This window comes from Denticeps clupeoides, chromosome 16 (assembly GCF_900700375.1).
Source record: "Denticeps clupeoides chromosome 16, fDenClu1.1, whole genome shotgun sequence".
NCBI classification, from domain to species: Eukaryota; Metazoa; Chordata; class Actinopteri; order Clupeiformes; family Denticipitidae; genus Denticeps; species Denticeps clupeoides.
The window spans coordinates 20,501,138-20,522,557 of NC_041722.1; the positions used below are offsets into that span (position 1 = coordinate 20,501,138).

The 21,420-nt window shown below is 50.6% G+C and overlaps 1 protein-coding gene across 2 annotated transcripts; it reads right to left on the minus strand.

The window, feature by feature from the left end:
- Positions 1-910: 910 nt before the first annotated feature.
- Positions 911-21,136, minus strand: LOC114766335 (tyrosine-protein kinase CSK). 2 transcript variants are annotated; one of them, XM_028957057.1, is made up of 13 exons: positions 20,945-21,136; positions 10,521-10,596; positions 8,964-9,077; positions 8,644-8,756; positions 6,205-6,424; positions 5,137-5,230; positions 4,750-4,815; positions 4,026-4,125; positions 3,847-3,937; positions 3,672-3,745; positions 3,365-3,560; positions 3,045-3,131; positions 911-2,238 (listed from the first exon to the last, which is right to left on the minus strand). In XM_028957057.1, the coding sequence occupies exons 2-13, from the start codon at positions 10,533-10,535 to the stop codon at positions 2,056-2,058; spliced, it is 1,353 nt and encodes a 450-aa protein (XP_028812890.1). In that variant the 5' UTR covers positions 10,536-10,596; positions 20,945-21,136; the 3' UTR covers positions 911-2,055. The 2 variants fall into 2 exon arrangements, with proteins under 2 accessions (XP_028812890.1, XP_028812891.1); XM_028957058.1 differs by having other exon boundaries at positions 20,941-21,136.
- Positions 21,137-21,420: the final 284 nt, after the last annotated feature.

Sequence of the window (21,420 nt, forward strand, 5' to 3'; positions counted from 1 at the left end):
CGGCGCCATCAGGCGAAGCCGCGGATTATTTTTAGGCCGGTTCGGCGAGGGGAGAGCGCGTGAAAGCGGATTTGTCAGGCGGGCGTCGACGCGGCTACTTACGAATAATATTCCCACGCCGCGGGTTTAATTAGCCGCCTTTCCGCAGGGTTCCGCCGTGACGTAGGAGGACGCCGGGATTACGGGTTTAAGGAGCCGTGAGTGACAGCAGCTGCAGGAAAGGGGTGGGGCGACCTGTCACACTAGAAATTCGGTAGATGACGACATCATCATCATCATCATCATCATCAGTTAAGTCTCACCGCCAACGCCTCCGTAGTGAGGGAGGCCACGAAAGAGCGGCATCAGACGTCGAGAGACCCTCTCCACGTGTTCCGGTGCACGTGCGGCGGCCCTCAGCACCACAGCGCCACCTGCTGGGCGCACCTAGAAACGGCCACCACGCCACCAGACAGTGTCGAGCTTTTCCGAGGCTGCCTGACAGCGTGCCGCGATCAGACGCAACAAGGGAGGACAGGCCCAGTCATGTGTTGCCGTGGTTACGCAACCGTGGCGCATCGGGGACATTAACGTGCTTAAGAATAGCACGGCGCGGGACGGCGGACAACTGCTGGCCCGGAGCAGACGGCGAGAGAGGGAGGGGACAGGGACAATGGGTCCGGCGTAAACAGAAGGGCCCGTGGGTGTCTGAGTGCTAGACTCCAGTCGCACCTCGCCTCCTTCGCACCTGCATCAACACCCGGCATGTGCCGCGCCTATTTTCGGAGGAACTCTAGCGCCGGCGAGCCAGATCCGGCCTGAAATGTGACAAGCGTGACGCGCACGTATGCACATCTATGCCACGGCGTCACTAGCCACGCCCCCACCCGCCCCTCCCCTCGCCCCGCAGGCTCAGGTCTCTGCACACGGGTCAGACGGAATGATTTATTGGTAATCATGGCAGCATAATGAACAAATGAACATTGAAAGCGCGGACAGTTAAACCAAGGCCTCTCACGCCCAGCATGCACAACGAACTCGCGAGGACTCCGCAGACGTCCTCTTCAGACGTCCTCCGCACGTCTTGTTCAGTTCTTTGAGTCCTCCTCAGCGCAGTCGCTTCTTCTTCTGCCGTCGGTGGCATGTGTGGGTTTTTTTTTGTCCTTTAAATATATTTTAATATAAAACAAGCCCACGGTACAGTATGATGTTCATCGTTTCTCAGTCCCTGCGTGTCCCGTGTTGACATGGCGAGCAGCTCAGCTGTGTGTATATGTGTGTGTGTGTGTGTGTGTGTGTGTGTGGGGCTGAGCATGCTCACGCAGGGTCAGTCTCTCGTCTGTGAACACAGAACCCAGTTCAGGAGGAAAGATGGCGCAATGACAACAGACAAAGAAGATTTTTAAAAAAGATTAATAAAAAAAACAAAAGAACAACAGGAATACAAAAAACAAGATACAAAAAAAAAAAAAAAAAAAACAGGAAATGAAGAGAAGAAAAAAAAAAGAAAGGGGGTGTGTGTGGTGAGGAGCTGGGTCAGGGTGGGGGACAAGATATGGAGGATGGGGCTGTTTAGTCTGGAGGCACTTTGGCACAGAGTGAAGGCCCCACCCCCACACGTATGTAAGCATTCATGCACATATATGCATGCATGCGCACACACACGCACACGCACACACACACACACACACACACACTCTCTCTGTTTGGCTGAAACCAGCACCACACAACACAGGGACCAGTGGAATGGGAGAAGACGGACATTAAGAGAAGGGGAGAGACAGACAAACGTGGGAAAAAGGCCAGCCTCACCCCATCCTTGTCATGCCTAAAGTGAGAGGTTGAGGACAGGAGAGTCAGGGGGACAGACATGGACCTGTTGGTGGTGGGAGGAAGAGGAATGGAACGGCGAGAGGCAGACATGGAGTGACCAGTCTCAAGTAAAGGGGGGGCAAGAAAAAAAAAAAAAAAAAAACGAAATGGGGAGAATGGGTGCAGGTCTCAAGTTGTGGTCCGTGGGTGGGGAGGGCGTGCCACGGCTCCGCCCCCCTCCGTCCATCCTCCTCTCCTCCTCGCTCACAGGTAGAGCTCCTTGGCTCTGATATGCTGCAGCTTCTCCCTCAGCATGCGGAAGGAGGGTCGCATCACCGAGTCGAGGGTCCAGCACTGCTTCATCAGGTCATAGACCACAGGAGGGCAGCCATCTGGAGCGTCCATCTTATACCCCTTCTCCACCCGTGGCACCACCTCCTTCAAAGGCTGCGGCAGGAGGGAACAGGAACAGGAACAAGCAATTACTGTAATGTAAATGACTTGCCTGCCCTCTAGTGGCCGTTTTAATAAAGTGCCAAAGACAACAGTGAAACAGCCCAGACCTTTTTCAAAGAGGGCCACATGTAGAAAAATATATGAGGTGGGCGATGTTGGATCAAATAATAACTTATTTATTTTCTTTATTAACTTCATTTACCAACACGTGTTATCATCTGGTAATGTTACTCAGCCCCCCGTCGAATGCTTTGTATGACAAAACCCCCCCTTTTTTTTTTTTTAAGGCCGTCTGGCTGGGTTTATAAAAGTTTGGCCGGTTCTCGGTTTTTGAGTTCATCGAGTTAATGAAACATTCGCCACGTCATGGGATTCCTACACGACTGACCGCACGAGTTAATTTTTTTAATACAAAAAACATCATTCTGGCATTTACAGCATTTTAATATTGAAAATTGCCTATTTTACACCACAGTTTTAGAAAACTCACTCCATAAGGGGTGAAATTCCGTACATTCGACCCAGTGTTTTTGGTTCTGCCACTTTTGCTCACTATTCGCAGAATCTTTCTTTGGTTCCACTTGTTTGGTGAAGATGTTGCCTCAATAACCTCCACCTTGTATTGAAATTAAGAAGTAGAATACGGCTGAGAGCTACGTCTGGGTGTGGGCCATATTCCATGATATTCGTAGAATTAGCATGGGTATTGGCTAAAAATGCCTCCCGGGCCGCAGTTCAGACGCAAACCTGATCTAAACGATAAAAATAAATAAATAAAATAATGTAGAGATGCTTACAATTCTGGGATAAGGCACACGGCCAAAGGAGTAGATCTCCCATAAGAGAATCCCATAACTCCACACGTCCGATTTAGTGGAGAACCGCTGTTCAGAGAGAGCAGAAGAATACAAATTAAACTCGATTTACAAATTTGGCATATTAGAATATTCATCTTGTGTCAGAATTAAAATGAATTCTAAAAATGTGTGACCAGTAAATTGACATAATGGCATAATATGTTCCATTTAGTTCTAAAGCTTATTAAGGTGTACAGGTCCTGATGAACATATCCTGATTATTAGAACATTTTGAAATATAATCGGTAGCGATATGGTACCTTCTCTCTCAGAGCCTCCGGCGACGTCCATTTGACGGGCAGTTTGGCCGTGTCCTGAGTGGACGAAGCCTCCTTGGTGAGGCCGAAGTCGCTGACCTTGGCGATGTTGTCGTCCGACACCAGCACGTTGCGCGCAGCCAGGTCTCTGTGTACGAAGTTATTGGCCTCCAGGTATTCCATCGCTTCACACACGTTACTGTAGACACACACACACACACACACACACACACACACACACACACACCTCAGTCAACAAGAAGAGACGGGAACTGAAGGAGGTTTGTGTATGGGTGGCAGCGGGACTCACAGCGAGAATTTGAGGAGGCATTCTCCACCCAGCACGGTCCGCCCTCGCGAGCGCAGGTAGTCGACTAGACTCCCCTGTAAACACACACACACACACACACACACACACACACACACACACACACTCGGGTCAGCGAGCGCTACGCGGTGCACACGGGCAGAGCCGCAGGACAGACCTTGGCCATGTATTCGGTGACGATGAAGAGGCTGCCCCGCTCCTCCACGATCACCCCCAGCAGCTGCACCAGGTTGGTGTGCCTCAGTTGCCTGACGGCGGAGGAGGAGAAAGACATGAGGCCGGCGGGGGGGGCGCAGTTACGCGGCGACTGTGCGCACCGTTCGGAGCACCACTCACGTCATGACCGAGGCTTCGGCGAGGAAGGCCTGCGCCGTGGCGTCGTGTTTGATGCACTTCACCGCGACCTTGGTCCCCCTGTAGTCCCCCACCATAACGTCTGCACAAAAACACACTGTTCATGTTGTTCTGCTTTTAAAACAGCCGAGTCCGGCGTGGCAGAGGGCATCTCCTGGTTCACTACTAAAACACTTAAAGGGTCAGCGGTGGCCTAGCGCTTAAGGAAGCGGCCCCGTAATCAGAAGGTTGCCGGTTCGAATCCCGATCCGCCAAGGTGCCACTGAGTACAGCACCGTCCCCACACACTGCTCCCCGGGCGCCTGTCATGGCTGCCCACTTCCCACCAAGGGTGCTAGTTAAATACAGAGGACACATTTCACTGTGTGCACCGTGTGTATCACAAGTGACAACCACTTCACTTTTTTCCCCACTTTATTTTTAGATATTAAAACATATTAAAATATATAATTTCATATGACACGTCAGTGGAAGGAGCCAATGAGCAGCCAGCCACCAGACTGGAGGACCCTGGTGGTGGAAACCAGGCCAAACAGACCCTGGATGTCACACAGTCACAACAGACGCGTCCTCCATGGGGCGGGGCAGCGAGTGCTGGTACACGGCAGACATTCAGACTGCGATGCCGTGAGCTACACACGTGGAACCAGAACATCCCCCGCCCTGCACGCAACATGGCAACACGGACAGGCAGGCGCACACTCACCCCCAAACTCTCCTTTCCCGATGGTCTGGATGAGCTTCAGCTCTTTTCTGTTGAGCGCCCAGCCGCCTGCGAGGGGTGAAGAGCAGGACAGTCAGCTCCCTGCACGCTGTGGCACTGGTCCCAGGCCTCCACGGGCCTTAATTACCACTCGAGGCTAAACTAGCCCCGTTGCGATGAGCAGTTAACCTCACAGGGGCTCCTGTGTGGGTTCGTTGCCACGTTGCACCAAGCCGACAGCTCCCGCGGACCAGGGTCACTCGCCATGAAATAATTAGTGCAACAGACTAAAAGGACATACTTCTAAAGTGTCTCCGTGACAGGGGCGGGACTGGTAAGGTGCTCTGGATAACATGTGAAGTGTGTGCAGTGAGTGCAGAGTCTGCGTACTTCGGGAAAACTCATCCTGGGCTGCAACTGTTCCCTCCATCAGCTTTGGCTTGTTGAGTCTGGTGCACAGGCCGTCCGCATCTTTGGTGTAATGCTGCAGACAGACATATAATCACTTTTATTTCACGTCACACAACAGACGCAGTGCTGTGAAAATCATTCATATAATTACAGTTCTGTAAATCAAGGTAATAAAAGGCGGAACGGCTGCAGCACCTTTATCGTCCACCAGGGGGCAGCGCCAGATCACATGGGTGAAGAGCACAAGGGACCGAATCTCAGCCGCATTCATGTGAACATGCAGCTCGTTAGAGAGCTCAATTCAATGAATTCATCGAAACCAGCAACCGGTTAAAGAAATTCAATTACATGCAGGCAAAAAAAAATAAAAATAAATAATAAATAAAGAGCACAACAACGTGACTTCACTCCTGAACCATTCCGACCGCACCAGGAAGAAAAACAGTCTGGCTCGGATACGTGGGCTTAGTTCAACAGCCGCTCTGTCTCCGCGTCGGGACAGTGTTCGACGCGGCCGATACGAGGGACCATGTGGAGCCTGTTGTGACAGGCCAGGCCGGAGGAAGGGGGAAGGACGGCAGAGGAAAAGAAAAAGAATGGAAGAAAGGAGAGAGGAATGTCAGGAATTCTGGTGAATTACAGAGGGCATGACGGGGAGAGAACTCCAGGGAGGGACGTGGAAGAACGTCAAATCGTGTAGGGAAAGGGACGATATACAGTAAAGTATGTGTCTATAAGGGAGGAAAAAGAAACACACACACACACACACACACACACACCCCGCAGATCTACTCGGTTTTCGCGCCGCTGCTACAAGGGCACCAGGAAGTCGGTCAGTGAGACGATTCTGCCAGCGTGGGAAACGCAGGCTCCCCGATGCCAACGCGCCGGGCACGCCGGCGACCCCTGAGAAAGGTCAGGAATGCGTGCGCAGGGAAGGGTGGGGCGCCGCTATTCTATATCGGGAAAAAGCGAAATTACAGTGCACACGCCCAAGCGAGCTGCGCCGCGTGCAGGGCGCTGAATCCATATTTACTGGGAGTTCACCTCCACCAGCTGCATGAGGTTGTCGAAGTACTCCTCCTCGTCGATGGACAGCTTGCCGTTCAGGTAGATGATGCGGTAGTGCTCCACCTTGCCCTCGCAGCTCACGCACAGGGTGTAGTCGCCGGGGTAGTTGGTGCTCTCCCTCACCAGGTACAGGCCCGTCTCGGGGGGGTACAGCAGGCGCTCGGCCTGCTCCCGGGTGATCTTTCCATGGAACCACCTGGAAGGGGCAGGAAAAAAGAGGAGGAGGCCGGTTAGCACGCGCGAGCGGCCGCGTGGAGCCGAACCGGAGCGGCTACCTGACTCCGCGCGGAAACAGGAAGCGGCGAGACGGAAACTCTCACAGCAGCGCGGCAATAACAGGAAGATCCAGGGAGAGAGAGAGAGAGAGAGAGAGCCTACAGTAACCCGTTTATCCGCAGGACGCTCTGCCGAACATCTCCAGACCCACTGAGCGAGCGGTGATCAGGGGATTTGATTGATTCGGGCCGACGTGCAGACCTGTCCCCCGTGGCCGGCCAGACAGACGCGGGCCCTGTGCAAAGCTGCTTAATGTGGATCGAGTTGATTAGATCAGTGGAGCCGCTTCTCCACAGGCGGCCTGACGCAAAGCCACGTTAATCTGAGGGCCGCGAGACGTAAACACAGCAACGCTCAGAAAGAGGCGGGGACGGCGAATACGACAAATCACGAGACCGATGTTTCATACCAAAGTCCGAGAAAGTAAAAAAACGGGGACAAATAGGGGGACGAGAGTCTAATTAAACAAGTCCAGTTCTTACACTGCAGCAGAGGTGTGCAGTTCTCCCCCACCAGGGGGCAGGACTGTCCCCACAGCGCCATCTGAGGGACAGAGGTCGTTCACACTTGACCTTAATGCGAGTTTGGCAATAAAAACCCCCCCAACCAAATCAGTTTAAGCAGGAACCAGAAGCGGCGAGTGGATCCAGTTCTGAATACGCAGAGGACACGCGGTCCAGTGCATGCTGGGTACGTTCACACCGGTCCTCGTCTGATCAGAGCAGGACAAACAAACTAACCCCGCCTTCTTTACATTAAAACAACCACACACAGCAGAGTGGATGCCGATGCAATCTTAAGCAAAAAGGACTTTGGTGAATTAAAATAAGACAAAGGTGCTGTTGCAACATTAATTTCTTTATTTTACTGACTTTTAAAATAAAAATGTAGAAATGTGTGCAGCATATTAAATGAGGCATTAAGTAAAATGCTGTGGAGGTTTGTATTATGATACTCAATCTTATTATAACTGGAACAGTTATAGGGTGGTAGTAGCCTAGTGGGTAACACACTCGCCTATGAACCAGAAGACCCGGGTTCGAATCCCCCTTACTACCATTGTGTCCCTGAGCAAGACACTTAACCCTAAGTTGCTCCAGGGAGACTGTCCCTGTAACTACTGGTTGTAAGTCGCTCTGGATAAGGGCGTCTGATAAATGCTGTAAATGTAAATGTAAATGTAAATGGAACATATGGAGGCAAGAAAAAAAAAACCCCATAAAGCCAGAAAATCCCCACACAGATTAAGCTGCTGCTGTAAACAATTAGCCGTGGCGGCAGGAAAACCCCGGCACTCGAGGACAGACACTGGACAGGCCCGATGTAAACAAACCTGTCGGACTGGGTGCCAACGTCCGCCTGAAACATGCAAACTAGCGTGGCGGACGGGCCACGCCCACGGCGGAGATACAGGAGGTGGTCGGAAAGGCGGGTGTGTGGGAGGGTAGACAACGCGTACATTTATATGACTGATTTCTTGATTAAAAAAAGGCTGTGAGCTACGCATGCATATCTGTATCTGCGTCCTGTAGTGTGTACTCCTTACCACCAGGGGTCACAAACCAAACAAATGAATGGATACCTGCATTTTAAAATAGTGCAAATCTCGCAACGCTGCCCCTATTTCTGCCTTTACGCTGAATTCCATCTGAATTGACCGAAGTCCTGTTCTGGCCAGGCTGTTTCCGTCGTAGGATGTCCTGCGTTGGGCCTCGTCCACACGAATATTTCAAATAAAACACCCTCTGAACTTGAGCTTTTTGCAGCTGCGTTTGATCGGCAGTTCACTGGCGTTCGCTGGTATAAACTGATGGCAAGAAAACGTTGCATGCAGTGTTAATCTGATGCACAGCCGAATGCTGGTGGTGGACGCCCATGTGGACGCTCACCTGACACCACAAACGGCCGAAAAACGGCTGTGGGCGTATTTAAAACATCGCAATGTGAAGTAGATAATGATGAACTTATACAGCACGTTAGATGAAAGCCTCTGCCAGGAGAAGGACTTCTGCTCATCCACGGTGCACAAAAAGTTACCAGCTCAGCCAGGCAACAACAGTTCACGAGCGAACTGATGACCGATCTCGCGTCCTCTACTTCTGGACGGGATTGTGGGAAAAAGAACGTGGGCCAACTCACGGCATGAGGCTGAGCTTCCCTCCCGACTTCACGCCTTCCCTTTTCTGGACGTAGTTGGCAGGGATGGTGCCTTCTCGGCCTAAATGGTTCTTTGCTCTGTACCAGTTTGGGTCCTGGAGAGGAAATCACAAAAAAAAAAAAAAAAAAATAAAATAATTATTTCTCATTCATGAAAAAGTTTTTTTTATTTAAGAAAAACCAGATCAGTGCATTCATATGTCGACACAAGCGCCATCATTGTTTAGCTTGGCCACACACAACCGCCTCTGAAAAACCCCCCCGATATGTTTTGGCGCTTGACGTGCATGTGTGGAGGTTACCTTGGTTACGCCGATGATTGACAGCACATCTCCTTTGGAGAACGGCAGGTCCTGACCCGTCGTGCCCTGGAAGTTGTACTTGGCTATACACTCCGTGCCGGGCGGCCATACTACCTACGGATGGAGCCAGGAGACAAGCGCTAAAGCTTATTTCAAAGCTGAGGCAGTCGGTGGTCATCCACGTCATAGTGACACCAAAGCGGCCCTTTAAAATGATTCACTACGAACTGGTCACATGAAAGCAAGGAGCGTGAGAAGCACATTTCCGTGAAAGTGCTCCCGTGGCCACAATGCCGCAAGCGTGGTCAGAAGTATGAACAAGCGTGGCGCGTATGTAGTACTTGTCGTGCCTTGCTACCGGCTCCTTCAATGTAAAACGAGTTGCATAGCAACACAACCATTTGTCCACGACAAAATTGAATCCGTGATACCAAATTGTACAACACGAATGACCAAGATGGCGTGATATGATGGCCAGTAACTTGAATATTTTAAATAAGCCCGATGCACTATTCAATATAACACATACAAACCGAACTTTGAATGTCTGGGTTATGATAATATTTGCTTTGAATTTCATTAAAATGAGTAAACGTGTTTCAAATGTAAATTTTTTTAAAATACATTGAAATTAAATGATTATCTGAGCACCCATGTTAAAATATTAGGACAAGTAAAAGTGCAGAAAAATGACAGAAATTCCTTCAGCACTTTGATTCCATTTTCCAGAGAAACGCCCTTCGGCACAGACCTCTTGAAACCTGCCTAATGCACGAGAAACGTCGTTCATTTATCTACGTGGATGTACTCGGCCTCATTCTGCACGTGGCAGACAGGCCTCGACTCTTCCGGGACAGAACTTTCCACGCCGGTGTACGCAGAGAGCGCCATTCCACACAGAATTTGTTACTTCTGCTTCATCTGCCCACACGTCAGTTTTCCTGGCAACGCTGAGAGAAGTAGGAACACGCGGCAATGACGTCAGTAGTCACCGCTCCCGTTAAAATGCACTGACAGTCATCTAAACGTACATCAGCGTTCATGATCTTATAGGAAGACGTAGAAAGAGAAGAGGGTGGAAATATGAATTGATGAATTCTACTTCAGAAAATGAGGTTACATGGGCCGTGTAGTCTGGCATATGCAAAGTGACTGCACAGAACCCAAAATCTGGACGAATGCAGTATTCTGAAGGTCCTACATGGGAGAAGAACGCCATCCATTTGCCTTCTTCTCCCATGTTGGGCCTTCAGGTTTTGGACTTTGATCAGACAACTGCCATTCCGACAAGAGAATTATCTTCATTGCATCATTATTCTCATTGTCGAGAGGCAAAAACCACACAACTAAATAGAGAACGAGTTGCATAGCAACACAACCATTAGTGGTAAAAACGAAAATGTTGGTGGTGGAGTTAATGATTTTAAACGGCACATTTCACATGCCCTCAACCTCAAATGGTCACAAGTAACAGGAAGTCCTCTAATTTTGGACTAATCAGGCCTACTGGGTCCATTAGAAATGTAGATTCTGTGTGCTGCATGATTAAGATCCTACCTGGACCCCAGACATGGTGAGGGGTGGGGTGGTGGGTGCTCTGGTAGACGTCACAGCTGAGCAGGTACCATCAGACCTGCAGACAGAGGGAGACACACACAGACACAACATGAAGATTTCCAGTCCGACATGTGGAAGTGTGAAGCGTTGGCACATCCCCTTCCCTCCCCGGCTTCCCTTTAAACCGTGGACCTCAGCACGTCCCTCATCACCAGCGTCTCAGGTGGGGTGAAGGAGACGTGAAAGGCGAGGCGGAGCTACGAAGCGCCACGGGAACCTCCTGCCACAACACATCATAACCACTGAGAACAGGAAGCGGACCAGAAGAACGGGGGGAAGTTCCTGACACAAATGCTAGAGTGCCGAAGTCAGTGGGAGGAGACGTGATGCCGCTTTCGGTTCAGAAGACGGTCCAACTGCGGCAATCTCTGCTACTGGAGACACAAGCTCCATACCGGCTTCCCCAACTGGCCTGGAGAGGCACAGGTCCCGTCCCTGCAGCTACCGTCCCTCCAGCATGTCCTGTGTTGAAACAGGAAGCCGGCTAATTGCAGAGCCGCTGCAGATCTATGCAAACTGGCAAAGCCAAATTTAGCAGAGCGAGGCGGGCGAGCGAGCGTTCCATTTTTCCTGGCCGGGACACAACCCCACCGCGAATCATCTACACGTGCGTAATTAAGCCCCACCCACAGGAGAACGCTTTTCTCTAAAAAAAAAAAAAAAAAGATGCAAAGAACGTTCCACTCCACGCCTGTAGGTGGCGCTGTAGCTCCCGGCTCTCCTCCGCAGTGAGTTAAACACGTCGTTGTTCTCCAGCCGCGTCTTTTCATTAGAAATGTGCCGCGTAGAGAGAATTTCTTGTAGCAGCTGCGGCACAACCACCAACGTGTTGTCCGCCATTGTTGTATGTAGGACGCATTTGGGGTGAAAGGTCAGACTAACGTGTCAGCATTTTCACGACAAAAGCAAATTTGCCATCCACAGACACGAAAAGAGACATTTCCTCTGGGACAGGTTTTAGAAAATAACCGTTGTTGTTCCTCTGAAAACGTTGCCGTGTGGACGTGAGGCCAAGTGTCCCCGTTTTTTGAGAAAAAAATTGCTGACGTGAGGCCAAACATCCCTGTTTTTTGACAAAAACGTTGCCGTGTGGACGTGAGGCCAAGTGTCTCCGTTTTTTGAGAAATACATTGCTGACGTGAGGCCAAACGTCCCCGTTTTTTTTGACAAAAACGTTGCCGTGTGGACGTGAGGCCAAGTGTCCCCGTTTTTTGAGAAAAAACATTGCTGACGTGAGGCCAAACGTCCCCGTTTTTTGACAAAAACGTTGCCGTGTGGACGTGAGGCCAAGTGTCCCCGTTTTTTGAGAAAAAACATTGCTGACGTGAGGCCAAACGTCCCCGTTTTTTGACAAAAACGTTGCCGTGTGGACGTGAGGCCAAGTGTCTCCGTTTTTTGAGAAATACATTGCCGTGTGGACGGGGACACACTGATATTGCGATTCTGTGCTTCTGTGCCTTCGGTGCTGGGTGAACGTTACAGAACGAAGCGCACCCCTACCCACCTTTCATTGTGCTGCTGTTGCCATGGCAACCAAAACCAAAACGCTCATCGCCGCCTCTCCCAAATGATGGTCACTACGGCAGCAAAATGGCTAAAAGTCCCGAATTCCCCCTCATGGAACCCGGCTGTGGCGAAAGTCCCGGAGCGCCGACAGATGCCTTCTGCAGAGTCCATCCGCCCCGCGCGCGTTTCCGCTGGCCGTTACGCGCATGTAACACAGCCGTCTCACAGAGAAAAATGCGCGTGTCCACCGGACCCAGGCATCCGAGCTCCGGAGACCGACGGCTCGTTTTCCGTCCAGTCCCCCCGTTTCCTGTCTGGTTGGGGGAGGGGCCAGCGGAGCAGTGCAGGGACAACTTCTTCAACGCAACGTTGCCACTGCGGTGTTTCCTGTCAGATGACCTCGTACATAAGAACAGAACCGCACACACACACACACACACACACACACACACACACACACACACACACACACACACACACACACACACACACACACACACACACACGCGCGATACGGTTGGCGTGAAAAGTTATCGGTAACAGTTAGAGTGTCTCGTCGCAGGAGGAAGCAGGAAACGGGTCCCAGTCAGCCAGAGCAGAAACGCGATGTGTCCAGAGATAGACCAGGACGCGCCGGTCAGCACTGCCCTCAACACACCGTACACGTACACGAAAGCCACAACAAAGACAGGGCTGAGAGGGTCCTGCGGGCGCTGAAGCCACAAACATTATATATATACACACACACACACACACACATATATATATATATATATATATAAAAACGGCAAAATTTCCATTGAACACAATATCCTGATCACATGATTAAGAAATTGTACTATATGAAGGGAAGCAGAATTGTGCGTGAAGACCAGAGATTTCAGCATCTTTCAAATATGCGAACGTACGTACATACGCACCCTGCACGTCGCTGGAACGTACAAACAAAATAAGCTAAAGCCAACACGAGAAAAGTCGTGCTTAATAAACCTAGTAGTAAAAATGACTACATTCACCAGACGGCCTTATCCAGCACGTCTTACAGTCAGTAGTTACAGGGACAGTCCCCCCCGGAGACACTTGCTCAGGGACACGATTCAGTGACAGGAGCTGCCGACCTCTGACCTGCGGTCACTCTCATGCTTGGCCGGGCGGACGCCGATCACGCACCCGCTCTGCAGACACATTCTTTCCGAGAGACAAGGCGGCGGCGCGGGAAGATCTTCTAGCGGGTTCGCCGCCGCCTCGGACCCCCGGTCCTCCGCTCGCAGTCCCGCCCCCATTACATACGTCTCCACGGCATTCAGACTCGCGCTCCACACCCTCCACACGACTCGAAATAACACCACAACAGGGAGGCCCCGCCCTTCTGGCCGCTAGTCCACTACGTCCCGACCAGAGGACGGGCGCTACTTTTACAATAAAATAGTTTTCCACAATGAGTAATAGTGACGGAGACAACTCCGAGACAACGTGGTCACATTCAGGCTGCCACACTTTGTTCCAATCGCCATGGTAACATGCCGGCGGAACGATCACAGCAATCAGCCCAGCGCCACCGTGGACGGGCCCTCACCGCGGGTTATTTATAACCCGTAATATTCCAGCTGAGGACCTCCGACCGACGCCGGTCCTCCTGCGGAAAGTGGGTGGAGACACGAGGAGATCCGGGACGGGAGACATGGACACGTCCAGACTGCAGAGTCGGGGACGATGAGAAGAAAGCGACAGGCCGGAGGAGGACGAGGAAACGGGAAAGACGACTGTGACAGCCCTGCGGTTCCAACGTTCCAACACGACGACAAGCGCTTGCCGAGCTGCGATTGGACGGATGACCTATCGCTATAGGCTTCTGTTGCGTAACCACGTCAGCCAATCAGCAGCTGAGCTTCACGCAGCCCCCCCACAAGCACCTGTTACCTTCCACTGGTTGACTGTTATTAACGACGAAGACGCTCCTTCGTGCCTTTATTAACGACGAAGACGCTCCTTCGCGCCCTTATTAACGACGAAGACGCTCCTTCGCGCCCTTATTAACGACGAAGACGCTCCTTCGCGCCTTTATTAACGACGAAGACGCTCCTTCGCGCCCTTATTAACGACGAAGACGCTCCTTCGCGCCTTTATTAACGACGAAGACGCTCCTTCGCGCCCTTATTAACGACGAAGACGCTCCTTCGCGCCTTTATTAACGACGAAGACGCTCCTTCGCGCCTTTATTAACGACGAAGACGCTCCTTCGCGCCTTTATTAACGACGAAGACGCTCCTTCGCGCCTTTATTAACGACGAAGACGCTCCTTCGCGCCTTTATTAACGACGAAGACGCTCCTTCGCGCCTTTATTAACGACGAAGACGCTCCTTCGCGCCTTTATTAACGACGAAGACGCTCCTTCGCGCCTTATTAACGACGAAGACGCTCCTTCGCGCCCTTATTAACGACGAAGACGCTCCTTCGCGCCTTATTAACGACGAAGACGCTCCTTCGCGCTTTACGACGAAGACGCTCCTTCGCGCCTTTATTAACGACGAAGACGCTCCTTCGCGCCCTTATTAACGACGAAGACGCTCCTTCGCGCCCTTATTAACGACGAAGACGCTCCTTCGCGCCTTTATTAACGACGAAGACGCTCCTTCGCGCCTTTATTAACGACGAAGACGCTCCTTCGCGCCTTTATTAACGACGAAGACGCTCCTTCGCGCCTTTATTAACGACGAAGACGCTCCTTCACGCCTTTATTAACGACGAAGACGCTCCTTCACGCCTTTATTAACGACGAAGACGTGTACGTGACCTTATTTAGCTAAAATTGCATTAATAACGTGACAAAGAAAGCCGGGCAAGACCACCACCAGGAAGGAACATAAAGGACATTTCCACATTCCCGTACGCCGTTCATTTACACGTTAACAACAGGATAAAGACTAGTCAGCTACGAGTGAAATGGTACGTCTTTATAAAGAAGGTGAATCCGGATAATACCGCACATGCCTGTCTCTTACCAAATCAGAACGAATTAAATGATTAGCGATCGCTTTAAACATTCCTGTGAGCAGCAGCAGTCATTAACACGTAAAGGTGTGTGTGATATTTATTACGTTATCGTTCAGAATTTCAGGTTCCAGAAGAACCTTTAAGAGCAGGGTGTCTTTAAAAAGTTCTACATTTCATAATCCAAATAAATAAATGACTAGGAATCCTTAAATCTAAAGTTTAAATGCCTTAAAAAACACAGCAGACACAATAACTAAAATAAAACAAGCCTTCCATTGGTCATTAATCCGCCGGCTGTGCGTGTCAGTAGCCAATCCGGACCACTCGCCCGATCTGTCCCGCGCCTGCGATTGGCTACTGACAGCACGTATGGAAATGAGCAGGGGCGGTCCTAGCCTGATTGGTGCTCTGTGCATATATTTATATCATATATCATTATGATATAAAAGAATTACAATATAAAATCTCCTGGAGAGACTGCATGATAAAACATGAACAAGCATAGTGCTATTAAAATGATTTTTTAAAATGTAAGTTCTGCAGTTGAATACAGAAACTTTTATATAATCCCTCGCATAATACAATACCTGGTATTCCACTGTGACAGAAAGTCCACTTTCAGTAGAATTGCCCAGATATGGTTTAATCTGGTATACGGTTAAGATATGTGTAGATATATAAAGTAAAAAAGATTATTAAACATCTTCCTGCTGCACGTTACCCTTTCAAAAACAGTTCCATTTAAATTTATTTATCAAATTATATAACGTAATATATACAGTGTATGGATAAATTTATACCGCAAAATGAGTTTTATGCCATATTGCACAGCCCTAATTCAAACAAATGCCTTATTGCCTCAATTAATAAACCAAAAAAAGCTACGAGAAAAAAGTTAAAGAGACTGAGGACAGAAGTGAACAGAGGGGCACTAAGACCCTGACAACCCAAACTGGTCAGACAAATTCCATTCCAACAGTAAAAACGTCCCATTCATATACACTAAAAATCAAACAAGTAAAATGTGAGAATGTTTCATAATCAATGGACATAAATACTTCAAACCCTGCATCTCGGAGGAGACGCCGTTCACAGGCCGAATTTGATCACGCACATTTCCACCATCTCCAGGGGTTCATGTTCTCTGCTGGATAAGTACTGATTCATACGGATTCAGGGGCGATTTTCACCACGTCATCAGCCCGCTGAAGGCCGAGCGGTCCTTCTCGGCCAGGTCCACGAGGGACAAGAAACATTGAAAACGCGGCGCGGTCGCCCTCTCCTTGAACTTAATCATTTCAGCTTTATGCAATAAGCTAAAAGAAATTAAAACATAAAATCATTTCTACGGTCAAAAAAAAGCGGTTAAATAGCGCACATCAGGCCATTTTCAACCCAATTCCACAAACAGCAGATGACTAGATGGGGACGAAAGGAGGAATATAGTCATTATGTAAAGCAGCGCCCACCCGTTTGACAGCACATTGTTGATCCATCACTGGTTCCAGAGGAGCCCGGCGAAAGCCAGACAAAGCCTCCGCTGTGCTCCTCATGAAAGAAATAAAAGAGGCCGGGCCACCGCCGCCACGTGTTTCTGAGAGCATCGTTACGCCTTCTCAGAACCCCGTTCCCCCACACCTTCAAATGCCAAGCTCAGACGGGCCGTCTTACTTCGTCAGAGTGGAACAAGCCGTGGCGGCTGCGGTCAGGGCTTCTTCTCCACGGCGAGCTACCAGTGGCGCTGTTCGCTGTTCCATTTACTTCCTTCCCTCATCAGGGCCAACTAACCGCCACTAATTATAGGGACAGTCCCACTGGGACAATGAAGGGCTGACATGATTTTTCAGACGTATACGAATTGGGGATGGATGGCTGCCATCCAAGCATTCGCCGACATACATTTACATTTACAGCATTTATCAGACGCCCTTATCCAGAGCCACTTACAATCAGTAGTTACAGGGACAGTCTCCCTGGAGCAACTTAGGGTTAAGTGTCTTGCTCAGGGACACAATGGTAGTAAGTGGGATTCGAACCCGGGTCTTCGAACCCGGGTCTGGTTCATAGGCGAGTGTGTTACCCACTAGGCTACTACCTAACATGTACGAAAGAAGCATAAAAAGCCGAGACGTGAACGTTTCCGGGCATTATCAAGCACAGAGAAGCATCTGGACAGTCAAAAAAAGACCCATGGAAGAGCTGCGTGAAGGTCCGATTTTTCAGAATTTCTAGAGTTCTCCATAACACTCATCAAGTTGTTACGACCCAAACAAGAATTAAATCCTTCTGTTCGATTGACCGTGAACAAGTGAGCCAAGTGATTGTCACATGTGATACACAGCAGCACAGCACACAGTGCACACAATGAAATTTGTCCTCTGTGAGCAGTGGGCACCATGACAGGCGCCCGGGGAGCAGTGTGTGGGGACGGTGCTTTGCTCAGTGGCACCTCGGCGGATCGGGATTTGAACCAGCAACCTTCTGATTACGGGGCCGCTTCCTTAACCGCTAGGCCACCACTGCCACGTTAGTAGAAGGTGGTGGGATTCCACGATCCTCTTTTATTTAACCCTCTGTTGAGAGAGGTTGAGAGAGAGAGAGAATCCTCCACGCTTTTGTAATTAAAAATAAAAATGTTCTGTAGGGCAAAGGAAGTGTAAGCGTGGTACTGTTTAATGAGAGTCGATCCCAGACCAGTGTAGATGAGATGAACAGCTTCCGTAAGACCATAATAGCATTAATACGAGCGCCCGACGCGGTTTGACGCCGCTGAAACGCTTCGGAAATATCGGTGGGGTCGGGCTTGTGCGATGGCTCATACCCCACGACCACGGCGACCGGGCTTGGGAAGAACGGGCGGTCATTCCGAGCCATGAACCCAAGGAGGAAGTGACCTTATGTTCCCATCGTCTGAAATTTATCTGTGGCTTATTAATTCAAATCAGTTCCCACAGACACGGGGCCGGAGCTGACGCCTGGCAAAGCGCCGCATTTGAATAACTAACCGCGGCCACCTGAGGCCACCATATTCTGGACAGAAAATTCCAGAAAATCGAGCCGTCCTAAACCGGCGGCGGAAATAAACGGGTAGTTGGTGGACTTCTCGTGTATTCCTGTTGGTACAGAAGCGACGCCGGAGGCACGTTCTTAATCTGGCGAGGCATCGGGGACACCGGGACCAACCAAATAATGTCCACGTTCCCTTCACCGGCCGGACGGGCAGGACAGGCGCGGGGGCCGCGAGGGACGGCGCCGCTTGTCCCTCTCGAGAGGCCGGCTGCCCGGCCAGGCGCTGCCCAGATGGGGGACGCCCACCGCGCCGGAGCTCCAGACGTCAGCCACAATGCGGCCATTCTGCTGGCCGGACTGCTGCGCCACGCCAACCCAGAGGAAGAAGGAAGGAAAGAAGGAAAGAAAGAAAAGAAAGAAAGAAAGAAGGAAAGAAAGAAAGAAGGAAAGAAGGAAGGAAAGAAGGAAAGAAAGAAGGAAAGAAAGGAGTGAACACAGACGGTGACGCCCGGGGCTCTCGGTCGCGGAGGCCCACCCAATAAAAGCCACGCCCCTTTGTCCAAATTATTAATATGCTGAACAATGCGGACTCTCAGTCGTTACGCTCTTACCAAGACAGTCGTAACAACGCACGAGATTTAAAACTAAAACGCTGTTGCTGGCGAAGGTGAAGCCAGAAGGACGGCGAAAGTGACTTGAACTTCTTCATTGCTGATGATAAAATAAAATCATAAAGGTTACACCAGACCAGCGGTTAAGACAGAGAAACAGTGCTGAACGTTTTCAGTATACGTTACTCCACCGGTTTACAGTGGTTCACTGTGAATAAATGAGTTTCCTATATTTTCAATATTTATTTTGCTACGTTAACAAAACTTGAAGTGAAGTGATTGTCACTTGTGGTACACAGCAGCACAGCACACGGTGCACACAGTGAAATTTGTCCTCTGTATTTAACCATCACCCTGAGTGAGCAGTGGGCACCATGACAGGCGCCCGGGGAGCAGTGTGTGGGGACGGTGCTTTGCTCAGTGGCACCTTGGCGGATCAGATGCTCAGTCAGTACGGGAAAATGTATGTTGTGACAGCGAAAGGACGGCTTCCTCCACCTCCTATTAACCCGGCCGTCAATCGATGGCGGGAGCCGGGAACGCTGGCGATCGACTCTCAGGACGAGGTGGGATTTCTGCGCGTCACGTGCAGCGCGGGCAGAACTATGCAGGGCACGGAACATGAACCAGGTCTGACCGGTTTACGACACACGACGTGCTCCAGCACATCACATCTTCTGTGAGACCCGTTCACTGCAACTTGTAAAAAAATTTAAATAATCAGACATGAGTAACCGGACGCTCTGGGCTTTCACACCGTACCTAAGTAATGGCTGCAGTAAGTCTGAATATCCGTGAAATGGTTTATTTCTTCTGAGTTGCCAGCGAGAAACGTCTAATTTTCAAAACTATGAATAGTCTGTGGGTTTCAACCACACTGGGAACTTAAACTTGGGTCGTTTGCACATGATAAAACAAACACAAAAATAAACCTATAAATGCATCTATGAAAACGAGTGAGAGCCACCAAACCCCCCCCCTCCATCCCAAACAAAGCCAAACATGGAGTAGCACCATCCTACCTCACAGCCCTTATTACACCTCGCACTGCACCTGGTATACTCCGAGCCTCCAGTACTGCTCGCCTGGTCCCTCCATCTCTGAAGGTTAAAGGAAGACGCTCATCTAGACTCTTCTCCGTCTTGACCCCTCGGTGGTGGAATGAACTTCCAGCTCAGTCACTGAGCACCTTCACACGGCAGCTCAAGACCTTCCTCTTTAGAGAATATTTAGATTAAATTGTAATATTCTTGTGGTCGAACTTTGTGTACAGAATCTACAACAGAGTGAATAAAATAGATGTATTCATAGTTGGGGTCCTAGTGAACCAGAATTGATCTCTTCATCGATGGTAACTTGAAAGTCGCTCTGGATAAGGGCGTCTGCCAAATGCCGTAAATGTAAAATGCAGTGGACCACAAGCTGGCTGGCAGCCAGGACCCCCACGGACCCCCACGGGCCCCCAGGGTCTCCCACGGGCCCCCAGGGTCTCCCACGGGCCCCCAGGGTCTCCCACGGGCCCCCACGGGCTTTCAGGGTCTCCCAGGCCCCTTAGAGGACGCTGGCAGGTAGTGTCCGACGCAGAATTGAATCGAACCGACGGGTTGCCAGATAAGCAGACACGAACAGGCCAAAACCTTTTGGAGGACATGTTCCAAATTTAGCGAGGTATGGTGTTCAGAAGGCTGGTGCTGGGCTGGCAAATAAAAATCACAAAACCACTGCCGTCCATTTCGAAGGGGTCGAGGAAAAACATGCACGGATAAAGCTGACGTGGCAACCCGCAGCCGATCGGGGACGGTTCCCGATATTCACAAATACTACAAATCCCCAACCACCAACAACCGCCCACAAGGCACAGCCAGAGTAAAATACCTCCACCAACGCGACGCTGCGCGGAGCCCGCCTGCTGGCGGCGCTAGAGGGCAGACAGGAATACAACATTTGGAGTAAAGGGGAATATTTCTTTTGGGGAGGGGGGGCTGCGGTGACAACACTGCCTGACTGACCGAGCGACAGACAAACAGACATCTTTCCCTCGGCAGCAGATCTGTCGCGGTATTGTCCCGCTGGCTAATTCCCGACACCGGGAATAATGCACAGAATTCCCAACGAAGGGAGCAAAAATGCATGAACGCGCGGCGAGGAAAAAGCGGCGGGATTGCGGGCGAATCTGACAGTTAATCGCACAAAACTGAGAGCGACCACCGCAGGAGGACAGACAGGGAGGCGGACTCACCCACCGCGGAACTACAGCTCCCCGCCGAATATCAACCCCGCGCCTTCACGATGTAAAGCAGCATCCAACCGGTCCGGGCGAGAACGCGCGGCTTCCGAACGCGGGTTCCAGCGGCGCCGTCTCCGCGGAGCTCGAACTGCCAGGGCCGTGAAAAAGGAAATGGTCTCCGCTTCATTCAGCCGCCTGCTGCGCGCCTGCGCACTGCCGCGCACCGCGCCGCCCAGACGCGGCGGGGCTCCGGCGGCGGAGAGCGCGGCCGACGGTGCCCCCTACCGTCCGGAGCCGGCATTGCAGCCTGATCCGTTTTTACACTTCGACACACCTGCTCTACACGACTACGTTGAATAATCTAATATTTATAAACATATACGGCACAGGCCAAATATTTGGACACACTTTCTCATTCAATTTGAACATTTACGTTGGTAGATTCTCACTGAAGGCATCAAAACTATGAATGAACACATGTGGAGTTATATA

Excerpts from the sequence above, each read along its gene's own strand:
- LOC114766335 (XM_028957057.1), bottom strand. Across the intron at positions 8,757-8,963 it reads CAATCATCGGCGTAACCAAG|GACCCAAACTGGTACAGAGC; the intron begins GTAACCTCCACA and ends TTTCCTCTCCAG. Across the intron at positions 3,132-3,364 it reads CGGAGGCTCTGAGAGAGAAG|CGGTTCTCCACTAAATCGGA; the intron begins GTACCATATCGC and ends CTCTCTGAACAG.